We start from the raw sequence: 16,395 nt of genomic DNA on the forward strand, positions 1-16,395 counted from the left end.
TAGCTAGATACTTTTTTTATTAAGAAATATAAAATATACAGTCATACTTTACAACACAGTATACCAACAACAACAAAAGACAAACGCACCTGCTACTAAAAGCAGGCGTTTCACGCGAGCGAGGAAGGATACGTCTAAACGGTATCCTTGGGACGTCCCAACTCTGACGTCACCCCACTGAAGTTCGGTTAAGCGAAGCGAGAGGTTTAACTCCGCCCAAAATCTGGCCACGAAAATAAGCCTATGAAGTGAGGAATTTTTCTATGGAGGTCAATGAGTGTCGAATTTCGTCAAAAATACATTGATTTGCTAATTTTCTACGTGAGGCTTATTGGTTGAATAGATGTTTTGTAATGGCTAGGTTGTTATGAGTGGATGCACGTGGCAACTTTGAAAAAATACTTTATTTTGGAGTTATGCCTGTTGTCATTGAGATAGAGGACTGAGTCATCATGTACATAACCTGTTTTAGCATGGACATTGCCATTGAGGGGTTCCACCATTTCAAAGTAGTCAACTGCGTGGCTATTCCTATTCCTATTCCTATGATTTTCAAGCAATCAGCAAATGAAGAAGAAAATTGACTACTTTAAAATGGAGATAGTCTCTGGCCCTGCCCATGCTGTTAAAGATGCTATAATGTCACAGATACAAAGATGAGTCCTTTATTCAATTCAAGGGGCGTTATTGGCATGGGAAACATATGTTTACATTGCCAAAACAAGTGAAATGGATCAACAAAAGTGAAATAAAAAGTGAGCAGTAAATATTAAACTCACGCAAGTTTCAAAAGAATAAAGACATTTCAAATGTCATATGTTTATATACAGTGTTAATAGTTGTTAATAAAGTGTTAATAAAATAAATACAGGTTGTATTAACGTCTATCTATACGGCATGTTGGTCACATAAGTATCTGCCCTCTTATTGGCTAGAATGGTCCCATCTGATTTCACCTCCCGCCTGACTTCCATCTTTGAGGACATGAGTTTCCATTGTTGTAGCGGTCACGCGAATGTCTTGTCAATGTAATACACACCGTCTTAGGTTAAGGTAAGGTAGGGGTAAACTAACGTAGCAATAGAAATAGTAAGGGGTAGAGGATAGGAACCACCCAAGCATCCATTTTTGCGTTTAATCTGTGTTTCCTGTTATGTTGCATGTCGTTTCCGGTTCTTAACCGTCGATGGTAAGTTTTCGATATTTGATGCCGTTTTGAAAATATTTCTGCCGTTTTGTTTTGGAGCTGCGTCCATTTATCACATGTATGTCTCTCCTCGCAAGTGGTGGGTTAGCTCTGTCCAATAAACCGCTAACGACGTTTTTGCTAGCTAATGTGGCTAACTCATCTAGCTATACTTCCGCTAACATCGATTATATGAATAGGTAACGTTATCTAGCTAGCCCTAATATGTTTCATATATTTGTCTGTGGTATCTCGGTAGCTGTTTCACGGTTTTAATATGTGAATGTGTTTGAAATGACTTTAGTCTTTTTGCCATGGTGGTCGTGAATTGTCGCTTGCTTGTTAACGTTAGCTGCTATGTTAACAAGCTAGCTATCGTTAGTTAACAATCAAAAGGCGACGAAGTATGGTAGCATTAGCTAGCTAACGTTAACTAGCTTGTCTGTGTGATGCTACTAGTTAACACTTATGTCGTTCTTACCAAATAATATCTGGTAACGCCGTCACTAAAATAATCAGTACATAGAGGAGAGGAGCATTAGTTAACTGTTACATTGTTAGAGTTAATTGATTAACGTTGGTTTGATTATTGTAGCTAACGTTACAGTAGCTAGGAATTGACATGGAGGATGCAATGTCTTGAATGATGCTCCATCTTGTTTCAAGTGTAAAAAAACCCGTAGAAACAATATGGCAAATACTGTCAAATAATACTAATACTTTTTTTTTTAACAAAATAAAGTTGTTGTACAACTACTAATAGCCATACAACTAATAAAAACTACTAATACAACTAAGTACCTATTATTTTTTATATATATCTCCACATAATGTTTCTAATCGTTAACAAAACTTACACGCTTTCAATTACCGGACAACTGACTGTCAAGACAGAAATATATTATGAGTAGCAGACTGTCAGTCAAGCAAGTATCATGATTAATGTCAGTGGCTTGATTAGGCTGAAACTTATTGAACAGCTCAGCTGACTGTATTGGGATGGTGTTATGATGTGGATGCATTGATTCAGGGTATACCCATGTGAAATTCTGCTAAAAGCCTGCGTAAAGCCAATGCTGTAATTTCTCAACTTTGTCTTTTCAGGTCCTATACATCAATGGGAAGCCCTGTGGGAATGCAAGCACATATACAGAGAAGCAAAGTTTATGCTTGAGTTACTCTAGGACTCAACTGGATGTGAGCACTCCTGTATTGTTATGCAAAGTCTTGGATGTGTGAACCTTGGAAGTCGTTGTTCAAGAACATTTTGGAGAACATTTAGACCTGTGGGTTCATGAGTGTATAGAGCCCCAGAAATGAGTGAAGGACTGGTGGATAACCTAGGTTCCGGGAGAGGGCCAGGGGAGGAAGACATGGAGATAAACGGAGAGGTACTCAAACCTACAAATGATCTACTTATAGAAAAGGAGGAGAGGACTGAAGTCGGGGACAATGGGATGGAGAGGACCTCTCAGGTCCTATCACCGCTGGAGGCCCTGGCTCCCTCGGACAGTCTTGACATTCAGGACCATGCCACCTCTGTTCCTGTGATGACAGGCCATGGGCAGACAGAGAAGATCCCAGGGGGAGTTGCTGAGGAACAACCTGTAGACTGGTTTGAGCCCCTGGAGGATGACAATTATGAAGATGATACACAGGGTTGGAACTTGGGCCTTGCGATGGGGGAGCGACGCGTGAATGGCAAAGGGGATGCCGAAGAGGAGAGTGTTGCAGGGAGTGAAAGGAGCGGTAGCGTGGCAGGCCTTGAGAAGAAAATCAATAGCAACAACCTGTATGTTGAGTGAGATGTGACACTTGATTTGACTAGCTTTGGCTGCTGTTGTATCAATGTTATTAAAACATGTAAGGATTTCTAGGGCCCATAAATCAATACAGAAGTTGGCTAATTTACTCCCCAACATAAGTACCCCACCTTTTTTAAAGAAGGATTTATCTGGAGCAGTGAATTGGGGCAGTTTAGTGTTTTTTTGTTGTTTTTTGTCATGAATCTTGTTCTGGAGGTTAGCTGGCGCAGCCACAACGTCATCCAATCAAATTTTAACATTAAATTAAGACCTAAAGCACATTTTTATTTTCATATTTTTATCAAGCAGAAATTGCTCAGTTCTGCCTCCAGGGCAAGATTCATCACAATTAATGTCAACCTGCTGTAATGTTCTTTCTTGTAGCAAATATGTAGACAGTCAAACTATACAGACTAGCCAGTCGATATGCTCTGCTGGTATGTTTTATGCTCTTATGCTGATATACTTTGCTGACATTTGTTTTTATTTTATGCCAGGTTTTCTGTTTATAGACGGAAGAAAAGAGTAACTGTTGAAGAGGGCTGGGAGGACTGGCCGGCACTTGGAAAGGGGTGGAAGCGCAAAGCGGTTGTTCGTCGTTCAGGTTCTAGTGTTGGCCAGAGTGACGTTTATTACATGAGGTAAAAACATTCTGGCAAAACTCGGTTCATTTTTAGACCAAGTGCCAGTCTAGATTTTTAACCATCGGTATTGTCTGATGAAATGAGGTTCATTGTTATTTACGAGAGCTCACTTGCTGTACCTGTTTGAATAAGCCATTGGTTTGAAATAAAAACACGGCAAAACCAATTTCTTAATAATACAGGCCCACAGCGCATTCATTTCATTGTCAGTATTATATGCTTTAAGGTAACTTTATAAACCATTGATGCCACTAATGGATCACACTATCTTTATTCCCTTCTCTGTGAACCTGAAGTCCGAGTAATGAGCGTGTGAGAAGTAGGGTTGAGCTTTCCAAAGTCCTGGCAGATACTCTGGACATGACAATGTTTGATTACAAAGCAGGGGTGTTCAGGGGTGTTGGACAACCCAAGCCCTTGCGCGCGAGAAAGACGGTAATAATAAAAAAAAAAAGCGCCCAGTATCTACTAGAAATTATACCTTTTCTTTCACTTCACTAATTTGAATGTATTTTCTAACAACTACCATCTTGTCTATTCCAACCTGTGGTCTGTTAAAAACATACAGAAGGATCCTCCTCCCTTAGTGGACTGTGGATTTTCCTCAGAGTCCAGCTTGAAGGACAGAGGGGACCGGGCAGACAGTCCTGACTCCAATCACAGACTGACCCCTCTGAGTCGCAGCTCTATGGGCACGCCAAGCAAAGATCTCCAACATACCACTCCCCCAAGACCGAACTCGTCTCTCGCAAAGATTAGTTCTCCTTCTGTCGCTCATGATGTGGAAGGTATGAAGCAAAATGCAACTAAACTGCCCTTGAGCCCTGCATCGTCAGTTTCAGTCTCCATCAATGGGATGGCTGGTTCAGAGCCCTGCTTTTGGTGAGTCAAATGCTCCTATGTTATCCTATAATTTTATCTCTGAGAATTTAAGTTTAACACATTCCTCATACATAATCATGATTTAGGCTATATATACACTGAACAAAAATATAAACGCAACATGTAACGTGTTGGTCCCATGTTTCATGACCTGAAATAAGAACCCATTTTTCTATAAGCACAAAAAGCATCTTTCAAATTTTGTGCACAAAGTTGTTTATATCCCAGTTAGTGAGCATTTCTCCTTTGGCTAAGATAATCCATTCACCTGACAGGTGTTGTATATCAAGAAGCTGATTAAACAGCATGATCATTACACAGGTGCACCTTGTGAAGGGACAATAAAAGGCCACTCTAAAATGTGCAGTTTAGTCTCGCAATACAATGCTACAGATGTCTCAAGTTTTGAAGGAGTGTGAAATTGGCATGTGGATTGCAGGAATGTCCACCAGAGCTGTTGCCAGAGAATTTAATGTTAATTTCTCTACCTTAAGCCGCCTCCAACGTCATTTTAGAGAATTTGGCAGTACGTCCAACCGGCCTCAAAACCGCAGACCACATGTAACCACGCCAGCCCAAGACCTCCACATCCGGTTTCTTCACCTGCGGGATCATCTGAGACCAGCCACCTGGACAGCTGATGAAATTGAGTGTTTCTGTGTGTAAAAAAGCCCTTTTGGGGGAAAATCATTCTGATTGGCTGTCTCCCCAGGCCCACCATGGCGGCGCCCCTGCCCAGTCATGTGAAATCCATAGATTAGGGACTAATGAATTTATTTCAATTGACAGATTTACTGTATCTCAGTAAAATCATTGAAATTGTTGCGTGAATATTTTTGTTCAGTACATATTTGTTTATTTGCTTATATTTGCCCTATTATACGCATGTGTGAATTGGAAATGTTTTTTTGCATGTCTGCTTGAGTGTTTTCCCCTGAGATACAGCTTTTTTTAATGTAAAATAAGCGAAGAATACATGGGACTGATTGAAGGGGTTGATGTTTATATCTTGAGGATGATTGTGATATTATGCACTTGGTACCTTAGGTAACTTGCTTCGATACTCTTTATTTCAGCATCTGTGCCATTTGTGGTAATTCATATACAGGCTTTGAGTATGAAAGGCAGATGAAGAATCCCTGTTGCACCAAATGCAGGGGTATGTCAATCTAATTAAAGGAAAACCATTTTACAAATTTGTTTCAAAGAGGAACAGAATTTACATAGTTTTAAGTTTATAAACATTGTAAATGTGCCTGTTTTTACTGTTTATGAAGTATACGTTTAATATTGTGTTAACAGTATCCCTCTTTGCTTTTAGCCAACAATCCAGCTATAGCCAAGATTCCACTTCATCAAAGATTCAGAAAGGTAAACAAGTGTTCCTCAACTAACGAGTCTACTACTCCCATTTCTGTTTTTAACATACGTGCATGCTCCTCGACTTCCCGTTTCGTATTTTTGACTCTTTCCCTTTTACTTATTTCAGTTTTACGTAGTTAAACAATGATTTATCAACATAGGTCTAAATGGATAGGAATACTCTAACTCCAGAATTCTTCTTGTCTGTTTTAGTGGATTCCCTGTGGTAACTGTAGGGCTTGCCTTACCACAGAAGATTGTGGGAGTTGTGCCAACTGCAAAAAAACACTGAACCCTGACACCAAAAAACTTGTCCGCTGTCGGAAACGCAAATGTTTATGTCCTATCCTCAAGGTACAGACTTATCAAAGAACAGACAGAGATTGAAGAAATCCAAGTGGTAGTTTATTTTAATTGTTTATGTATGTGTATTTCAGTATAAACCCGATGGACCCCAAATGTTGGATTCCTATCCCATGATGAATTTTAAGGTAATTTTCTAGAACTCCATTACCTAGCATATCCTAGTTTGCATGTATATGACAAATGCAGAAGGCTATTGTCTATTTATATCTATTTTGCTTACTCATTATAGAGCAGTATGTCCCACAAGTCCACATGTGAATTTGGAATATTCTCTTCACCTCTCCATGAAAAGCTCCCATAACTGAATGTAAAGCATTTTTTTGCAGATTGACAGCAGAGAATTGCAGGTAACAATACCCAGCCCTCTCTAATAATACTCCTCTAATCCTTATCTTAGTAATCATTTAATATGCAAAGGAAACTATGAATGTAATTTAACCTCTATGGGCTACTCAACAGCCAGTGTAATCCCGTGGCGCGATATTCAAATACCTCAAAAATGCAAAAACTTCAATTTTTCAAACATATGACTATTTTACACCATTTTAAAGACAACTCTCGTTAATCTAACCACATTGTCTTATTTCAAAAAGGCTTTACAGCGAAAGCAAAAACATTAGATTATGTCAGCAGAGTACCCAGCCAGAAATAATCAGACACCCATTTTTCAAGCTAGCATATAATGTCACATAAACCCAAACCACAGCTAAATGCAGCACTAACCTTTGATGATCTTCATCAGATGACAACCCTAGGACATTATGTTATACAATACATGCATGTTTTGTTCAATCAAGTTCATATTTATATCAAAAACCAGCTTTTTACATTAGCATGTGACTAGCATGTGACTAGCATTCCGACCGAACACTGCAGGTGAATTTACTAAATTACTCACGATAAACGTTCACAAAAAACATAACAATTATTTTAAGAATTATAGATACAGAACTCCTCTATGCACTCGATATGTCCGATTTTAAAATAGCTTTTCGGTGAAAGCACATTTTGCAATATTCTAAGTAGATAGCCCGGCATCACAGGGCTAGCTATTTAGACACCCAGCAAGTTTAGCACTCACCAAAGTCAGATTTACTATAAGAAAAATGTTATTACCTTTGCTGTTCTTCGTCAGTATCCACTCCCAGGACTTCTACTTCAATAACAAATGTTGGTTTGGTCCCAAATAATCCATTGTTATATCCAAATAGCGGCGTTTTGTTTGTGCGTTCAAGACACTATCCGAAAGGGTAAATAAGGGTGACGAGCATGGCGCATTTCGTGACAAAAAAATTCTAAATATTCCATTACCGTACTTCGAAGCATGTCAACCACTGTTTAAAATCAATTTTTATGCCATTTTTCTCGTAAAAAAGCGATAATATTCCGACCGGGAAATCGTTTTTTATTACAAAGAGAGTGAAAGTAAAAGCATGCTATCCCCTCATGCACGAGCCTCAGTCTAATGGCCCTCTGATAGAGCACTTGCCAAACGCGCTAATGTGTTTCAGCCTGGGGATGGAATTACATCGTTCAGCTTTTTCCCGCCTTCTGAGAGCCCATGGGAGCCGTAGGAAGTGTCACGTCATGCCAGAGATCCCCTGTATTTGTTAGAGATGATCAAGGAGGGCAAGAAATTGTCAGACAGGCCACTTCCTGTAAGGAATCTTCTCAGGTTTTGGCCTGCCAAATGAGTTCTGTTATACTCACAGACACCATTCAAACAGTTTTAGAAACTTTAGGGTGTTTTCTATCCAAAGCCAATAATTATATGCATATTCTAGTTACTGGGCAGGAGCAGTAACCAGATTAAATCGGGTACGTTTTTTTATCCGGCCGTGCAAATACTGCCCCCTAACCCCAACAGGTTAATAATAATGGGGCTTTAAAAAAAAAAAATTCACACTGTTTGTAACTTATATTGTACATAATGTTGCTGCTACCGTCTCATGGCCGAAAAGAGCTTCTTTAATGAGTCCGAAACGAAGGATATACTGCTTCCCCGAGACCAGGCCCAAATCCCCGTCATTCGCGTGAAGACGGAAATACAGGGGGCCGAGGATGGGGTGCCTTGCTAGAATTCATCGGCGAGTGGGTAAACCGCCTCTACCATCCGTTCTATTGGCAAACGTGCAATAATTGGAAAATAAACTGGATGATCTACGATCAACACTATGCTACCAACGGGACATTAATTGTAATATCTTATGTTTCTCCGAGTCGTGGCTGAACGACGACACGGATAATATAGAGCTGGCTGGGTTTTCCATGCATCGGCAGGACAGAGTAGCTACCTCTGGTAAGATGAGGGGTGGGATTGTGTCTATTTGTCAATAATAGCTGGTGCGCAAAGTTTAATATTCAGGAAGTCTCGAGGTATTACTCGCCAGAGGTAGAGTACTTCATGATAAGCTGTAGACCACACTATCTACCAAGATATAGATGAAAACTCTATTATTCGTAGCCATCTATTTACGACCACAAACCGATGCTGGCACTATTACCACACTCAACGAGCTGTATCAGGCCATAAGTAAACAAGAAAATGCGGCACTCCTAGTGACCGGGGACTTTAATGCAGGCAAACTTAAATCTGTTTTACCTCATTTCTACCAGCATGTCACATGTGCAACCAGAGAGAAACTCAAGACCACCTGTACTCCACACACAGAGACTCATACAAAGCTCTCCCTCGCCCTCCATTTGGCAAATCTGACCATAATTCTATCCTCCTGATTCCTGTATTACAAGCAAAAACTAAAGCAGGAAGTACCAGTGACTCGCTCAATACGGAAGTGGTGAGATGCTACGCTACAGGACTGTTTTGCTAGCACAGACAGGAATATGTTCCGAGATTCATTCAATGGTATTGAGGAGTATATCACTGCAGTCAACGGCTTCATCAATAAGTGCATCGACGGTGTCGTCCGCACAGTGACCATACGTACATATCCCAACCAGAAGCCATGGATTACAGCCGACATCTGCACCGAGCTAAAGGCTAGAGCTGCCGTTTTCAAGGAGCAGGACACTAATCCAGACGCTTATAAGAAATCCCGCTATGCCCTCACGAACCATCAAACAGGCAAATCGTCAATACAGGACAAAGATTGAATCCTACTACACTGGCTTTGATGCTCGTCGGCTGTGGCAGGGCTTGCAAACTATTACGGACTACAAAGGGAAACCCAGCTGCGAGCTGCCCAGTGACGCAAGCCTACCAGACGAGCTAAATGCCTTCTATGCTCGCTTCGAGGCAAGCAACACTGAAGCATGCATGAGAGAACCAGCTGTTCCGGATGACTGCGATCACGCTCTTTGTAGTCGATGTGAGCAAGACCTTTTAAACAGGTCAACATTAACAAGGCCGCAGGGCAAGACAGATTACCAGGATGTGAACTTGGAGCATGCGCGGGACCACCTGCCAAGTGTCTTCACTGACACTTTCAACCTCTCCATGACCGAGTCTGTAATACCTACATGTTTCAAGCAGACCACCATAGTCCCTGTTCCCAAGAGAGTGAAGGTAACCTGCCTAAATGACTACCAACCTGCCTAAATGACTACCGTAGAACTCACGTTGGTAGCCATGAAGTGCTTTGAAAGGCTGGTCATGGCTCACATCAACACCATCATCCCGGAAACAGTAGACCCACTTCAATTCGTATACCGACCCAACAGATCTGCAATCTCAATCGCACTCCACACTGCCCTCTCCCACCTGGACAAAAGGAACACCTATGTGAGAATGCTGTTTATTGACTACAGCTCGGCGTTCAACACCATAGTGCCCACAAAGCTCATGACTAAGCTAATGACCCTTGGACTAACCACCTCCCTCTGCAACTGGATCCTATACTTCCTGACGGGCTGCCCCTAGGTGGTAAGGGTAGGCAACAACACATCTGCCACACTGATCCTCAACACTGGGGCCCCTCATGGGTGCGTGCTTAGTCCCCTCCTGTACTCCCTGTTCACCCACGACTGCGTGGCCAAGCATAACTCCAACACCAACATTAAGTTTGCTGACACAACAGTGGTGGGCCTGATCACCGACAACGATGAGACAGCCGATAGGGAGGAAGTCAGAGACCTGGCAGGTGTGGTGCCAGGACATCAACCTCTCCGTCAATGTGACAACAACCTCTCCCTCAATTTCGTGGTATCCAATTGGTAGTTAGTCTTGTCTCATCGCTGCAACTCCCATACGGACTCGGGAGTGGTAAAGGTTGAGAGCTGTGCGTCTTCCGATACACAACCCTACCAAGCCGCACTGCTTCTTGACACAATGCCCACTTAACCCGGAAGCCAGCCGCACCAATGTGTTGGAGGAAACACCGTACACCTGGCGACTGTGTCAGCGTGCACTGCGCCCAGCCCGCCACAGGGGTCACTAGTGCGTGATGGGACAAGAACATACCTGCCAGCCAAACCCTCCCCTAACCCGGACGATACTGGGTCAATTGTGCGCCGCCCCATGGGTTTCCCATTCGCGGCCGGCTGCGACAGAGCCTGAACTCGAACCTAAAATCTCTAGTGGCACAGCTACCCTTTTGATTTTACACTGCTGCTACTCGCTGTTTATTATCTATGCATAGTCACTTTAACCCTACCTACATAGTCAAATTAACTCGACTAACCTGTACCCCCGCACATTGACTCGGTACCGGCACCCCCTGTTTATAGCCTCGTTATTTTTACTTTTTGTTTTCTTTTTTAGTTTATTTAGTAAATATTTTCTTAACTCTATTTTCTTTAACTGCATTGTTGGTTAAGGGATTGTATGTAAGCATTTCACAGTAAGGTCTACACCTGTTGTATTTGGCACATGTGACAAATAAAATTGGATTTGGTATTGAATAAAGAGGAGAGGGCAGAATAGATAAATCTCATTATTCCCACAGAACTCCACTCCTCAATACAGTGACCCTGAGGACTTCTCTGTGAATGTCGATATAGAAGATGACGATGAAGAGTTTGATGGTGATGATGCTGACTATGAGGTGAGCTCTGCTTCAAGATATCTTACCCCACTTCTATCTAGGAGTGCCCTCTGCTGGCCACTTACAACCTCTCCCACATTTAAACCCTGCTCTTCCTAGTGAGGTCTCCATCTGAATTTGGTCACAGTTTGGGCCAACAAGCTACCTTATATCGGTCCACTGAATATTTAGACAGTGACATGTACTTGTTGGATTTAAAAAATATATATTTTTTTACATTTAACGATGGTAGTACAAATAATGATTTGTCTTTTTTTTAAAACATTTTAATAATCATTCTGACTTTCAGGCTTGGGTGAGGAAACGTAAGCGGCGCTCCTGTGGGATATGTGAAGCCTGTAATAGTAGGACAGACTGTGGCACTTGTGATTTCTGCATAGACAAACCCAAGTTTGGAGGCAGCAATAAGAAGAGACAGAAGTGCCGTCTACGGCAGTGCCAGAGACAGGCCATGGTAAGGGTTGATTACTCACCTATGTTGAAATAATTGTCAGTCATATGAGCATTTTGAGGGTGACAATATTTTTTGAAAGTACCGTTTGAATTAGTCCCTGTTTGGAATTAAGCAATGGCCGTACTCATTGTTATGCCATGAATGGACTTCTAACAACGCTTTCAATGGTGCTCTTATGTGTATGTATGTGTTTGACAGAGACACTTGTTGCCCTTTCAGTTGGGCCAGACTGATTTTGGGTCCCAAGAGGGGTGGGTGCAGCTTGGCAGGCCTAGGCCTCACTTTACATACAGTCGCAAGACAACCCCAAAGAAAAGAAAAACACCGCATCTGGAAGTGGACATGGAGTTCACTGATGATGAAGATGAGCCACTGCAGGAAGAAGAGGATTATCGCTACATGGAAACAGTGAGTACTGCTATGTGGAGATGGCACAATAGGGAAAGGCAGTGTTTAAAAAGTTGTATTATTGCTGTCACATTTTAACGTCACATTGTCTTGAGTACAGGATTCCATGCAAATACTGATACGTGCATTAATTGTGTCTGTTATTGTTGTAGGCACATTGGCGCCCTATGCTTCCCAGCAAACCCCAGGATGAGAACTTCAGAAACCACATACCGACAGTCCAGGTTGGAATCAATTTGGATTCAACCTTAAAGAGAACATCCACTCAAACCTCCACTCAAACCTATCTTTTGGTGTTTATTTATTTTATTTTTTTCATTAGTCCACTGTTGATCCCCAAAAAAATGTTTATGTCAGCAGTCAGGTTTTCAAGATCTAGGACTTTCAAGAAGCAAAGTGTCACTGGCCACATCATGATGGTGCAAAATGCAATGGCTTTTCCCTTTAAGCTTTTGTTTAGGTTTACTTTTGTGGCATTTGCCTTTTGGCATTTTATATTGGTTAAAAATACTCATCTTTCCAATGCAAAATATTTTCAACAGATTTTTCATATTTTACAGGCTCACAAAGAGACTGTGGAAATTGTCAAAAATAATTCACTTCTGGACCATGTCCCAGATATCCTCAACCTTATAAGTTCTCCAGCAGTGAGTCACCCTTCTCTACCTTATTGAAATTCTCTTAAGCATGTAATGTTTTACAGTATAATAAAATCCCATGACTAGTGTGCTCTTCAGTGTTTACCTTTTAAATATTTAGACTTGGAGTACGGTGTAATGGTGTATTTCTTTCTTATTGCCCAGTATTGCACACTGTTCAAACCGGCAGACCCCGTAGTGAAATATGTTGGACCACCAGTTGAGAATACGTCCTCAGCAGCTCCGGACAGACAGAGTGGAATGAACGGAGGAAGGCCAAGTGTGGACACAAATGTAGAAATGCCATCTGGGGAGCCAGAAGTGGAGGTCACACCTATGGTAAGTGACCACTTCCTGCTTTCGTGCATAAGTACACTTTACAACATTGTAACTGATATTTAAGGCCAATAATTACCTTTCAATTTCAAACTACAGGAAGTTAGGGATTACAATTATGCTTGGATATTTCATGTGAAAGTAAATCTGTAATTGACTTGAGTTGGAGTGGAATTGATTCGAACTGTATTTTGTTACCCCTATTATGTTTTGTGTAGATCACCCAGATCTTCAGTCTGGCTGACAGTGCAGGAACAAGTGGGATCGACCAAGAACATGAGCTGTTAAAGCTACTGAAGTCCCTTCACAGCTCTGCACTCCCCACACTCTGGTTTGCCATAATGGTGGAGGGTCCGACACTACAGCTACTGCAGTGCTCCAAGCTCTCCCACATGGTGGACACAACCGTGCAGATTGACCCGAGCTTCTACTATCAGATCTGTGTACAGGGCCAGCCGCTGCTCCTCACCCACCCGCTGTATGAAGCTCACCCATCCTGCTTGACGTCTGTGCCCCAGGTGGCGAACCTGCTCCTGGATCTGGAGAAGTACAACGTGTGCCAGGGGGTCCCGACCAAGGAGCAGCCATTCAGCCAGGCTCCAATCATCATTGAGCGGGCATCAACCTGTGACTTTCTGGTACTTAAAGAAACAGAGCATTGTGCGAGGTGTAAGGCCTTATCCTGCAGCTATTAAGGCTAGACGCCACACCGTAATAGGGATCCCCCCCCATCATATCACAATCAACTTTCTACAGTTGAATGTAGACACAAATAATATTTTTTTGTATTACAATTTCAGATTTTTTTTATTGAAATATACAAATTAGGTTACATCTCATTTAAATATTTGCATATCCCACAAAAAAAAAGTCTGGACACTGGATTAAGTCAGCCTAAATATTTTTGGTTTCATATTGTTAAGACACTCCAGGACCGGACTTACTCAGTGCATTGTGGACAAATACTTTTTAAATATTTGTATCTGTAAAATACTAAAGACATGAAAGTAAAATGCATTTTGGCACATAAAAAAATAATGAGAATAATACAAAATTACATTTCCCTCTGGGCAAGTATGAGAATATATCTAAGGTGCACTATTTGGTGAATACAGATGCTTCTAAAGCGGGTGGAAATAAGTTGGCGTGTGGGAAGAGTTTTGACTTTTCGGAATTGGCAGTTAAAGACAAGTACACTGAATTTAGACTACCAATCACCTATTTAGACCCAATCACCATCTCTTCAAAGTAAGTTACTACATATAGTTCAGTTTTTTACATTTTCTATGAAATGGGCTTATAAATTGTGTAATCTAATGTAGTGGGCTTTGAAATTATGGGTGTATGTCTATGGGCTTTGAAATTATGGGTGTATGTCCATTTTAAAGTGGTTAAAATTAATGACATTTTGATGACTGTAGTATGATAAACTAAAGAAAATATGCATTATTATCAAGATTGTCATTTTTGTTTACTTTTTGAAAATACTAATATTAATGGACCAAAATACCAACAAATCTAAAAATTGATAGGTAGATGCTGTGATGTCATTTCAGCCTGTGGTGCCTGGCCTTATGAACATTTGGTGCCGCAGCGCAGGGTTAAGAGTCACCAGCACTTAGCAGTGTCACAGTACAGAGCATCACAGCTCTGCCCTTACAGAACATCTCAAGTCTGCTGGCGATGGACAACCAGGACTGTCTAGTATTTTACGCTTTTACCACTAGACTTTGCAATGATATTTGTTAAGAAATTGAGGAAAGTGTTTTTTATTTCCCATTTTGTTAGTCTGTCTTACAAATAAATGTACAAATCATGAGGGTTTAAAGCCTGCTTTTTTCCAATAGGTGTTCAGGTTGATTGGAGAACTAGTACAAAATACAGATATAGCTTTCAGCTGCTCTCTGAAGTCCAATGTGAGCCGTGTGTCCTGTTTATTTTTCTGCTGTTTAGTGCTCGATGTGGAAGGTCACAGTGCGTCCACATTTCCTCATGTAGATAAACCACTGATTATCTTGGGAAAGTAAGAAACCTCCAGACAAGTTATTGACCATTAGCACATGAGTATTGTTTGATTAGATCATTGATTTGCACATCAATATGTGAAACCAATGCCCCAAATGAAGACCTACATGGATGGGATTCACAGGAGGCTACAGAGGGGAGGAAAGTGCATAATAATGGCCGGAATGGAGCGAATGGAACGGCATCAAAAACCTGTGTTTGGTACCGTTTCCCTGAATCCTCTCCAGCCATTACCACGAGCCCTTCCTCCAATTAAGGTACCACCAACCTCCTGTGATGGGATTATCACATTGTCAACCATTTAACACAATGTTGTTGTTTTGAGAGAAGGGCTTCCAGAACCTCTTCTAGAGGGTGACAGACAGTGTGATAATTCTCAGAAGCATTATCTTCCTATTGCCACTGTCAATCATCATCTGAAGAGAACCACAGCCAAATGGCTTGCTTGATTTGAATTAAGCATGTTATGCTGTATCTTTCACAGTGCTCATGGAAACGTTGCTATGTAACTACAGTCAGGTCTCTGTTGAAGATGTACTTTTCAGATATACACATCTGAAAAAAACAGATGTGCTAAAATGTAACCACTATTTCGTTTTCTGTACAGCTATTTTTGAAAACATTTCATTTCCATAAGTAATATTTGTATTTAATTTGTTTTAAGTTAACCCTGAAATTATTCTATCATGATAGAAAAAAATCCTGTTATTGCCCCTTGTTTGAAGCATGTGAATTCTATTCCTATGAGGCTGGTCAGTGTATTTTTTTTTCTACTTCAGGCAGTTATTCCATATGGTTTCTTTATAACTGTTGGTATCGTGGAGAAATATGCATCTGTAAAGTGGGGAAAATCTGGTGACATAAAGCCTATTAAAAAAAATAAAGTGGTGGTTTATGATGAAAATATGAGAAGTATTGTGGCTGTGATTCACTATACGAATTTATATAGTGTTTAGGGCAAATACATTTTTTTTTTAATCAGGATAGGACTAATTGTAAAATGTCAGGCTACAACAGGAGGCAGTGAAGGACCGTATGAAAATAAAAACGAGGTATTCTAGCTACAAGCCTATTTGGTTCTTTATCAAGGACTGAGCACGTTACTAATTTACATACAAGGTGTGGTGACCATGGCTTGTGAATTTAGCAAACGGTATAGGCTATAATGTAGGACGACACGGAGCGCGCCACGGATTGGAAATGTAGGCTTGCAAAACGCAGGTATTTATTTCATTCTGAAACATGACCGACAGTGAAATTATACTAATAGGTCTGTGTGATATGAA

The 16,395-nt window shown here is 41.0% G+C and overlaps 1 protein-coding gene across 5 annotated transcripts; it reads left to right on the forward strand.

Annotated features, from left to right (window-relative positions):
* Positions 1-984: 984 nt before the first annotated feature.
* Positions 985-16,018, forward strand: LOC115150848 (uncharacterized). Of its 5 annotated transcripts, none has more exons than XM_029694582.1 (17): positions 985-1,189; positions 2,291-2,978; positions 3,489-3,632; positions 3,932-4,070; positions 4,204-4,517; positions 5,594-5,676; positions 5,839-5,888; positions 6,093-6,233; positions 6,317-6,370; positions 6,572-6,592; positions 11,150-11,248; positions 11,538-11,702; positions 11,922-12,110; positions 12,263-12,334; positions 12,671-12,757; positions 12,914-13,087; positions 13,303-16,018. In XM_029694582.1, the coding sequence occupies exons 2-17, from the start codon at positions 2,503-2,505 to the stop codon at positions 13,777-13,779; spliced, it is 2,685 nt and encodes an 894-aa protein (XP_029550442.1). In that variant the 5' UTR covers positions 985-1,189; positions 2,291-2,502; the 3' UTR covers positions 13,780-16,018. The 5 variants fall into 5 exon arrangements, with proteins under 5 accessions (XP_029550442.1, XP_029550437.1, XP_029550441.1 ...); XM_029694577.1 differs by having other exon boundaries at positions 989-1,189; positions 11,901-12,110; XM_029694580.1 differs by lacking the exon at positions 985-1,189 and adding an exon at positions 1,213-1,286 and having other exon boundaries at positions 11,901-12,110.
* The last annotated feature ends 377 nt before the right edge of the window (positions 16,019-16,395 follow it).

The sequence above is a fragment of the Salmo trutta genome, chromosome 16 (genome assembly GCF_901001165.1).
Source record: "Salmo trutta chromosome 16, fSalTru1.1, whole genome shotgun sequence".
Taxonomy (NCBI): Eukaryota; Metazoa; Chordata; class Actinopteri; order Salmoniformes; family Salmonidae; genus Salmo; species Salmo trutta.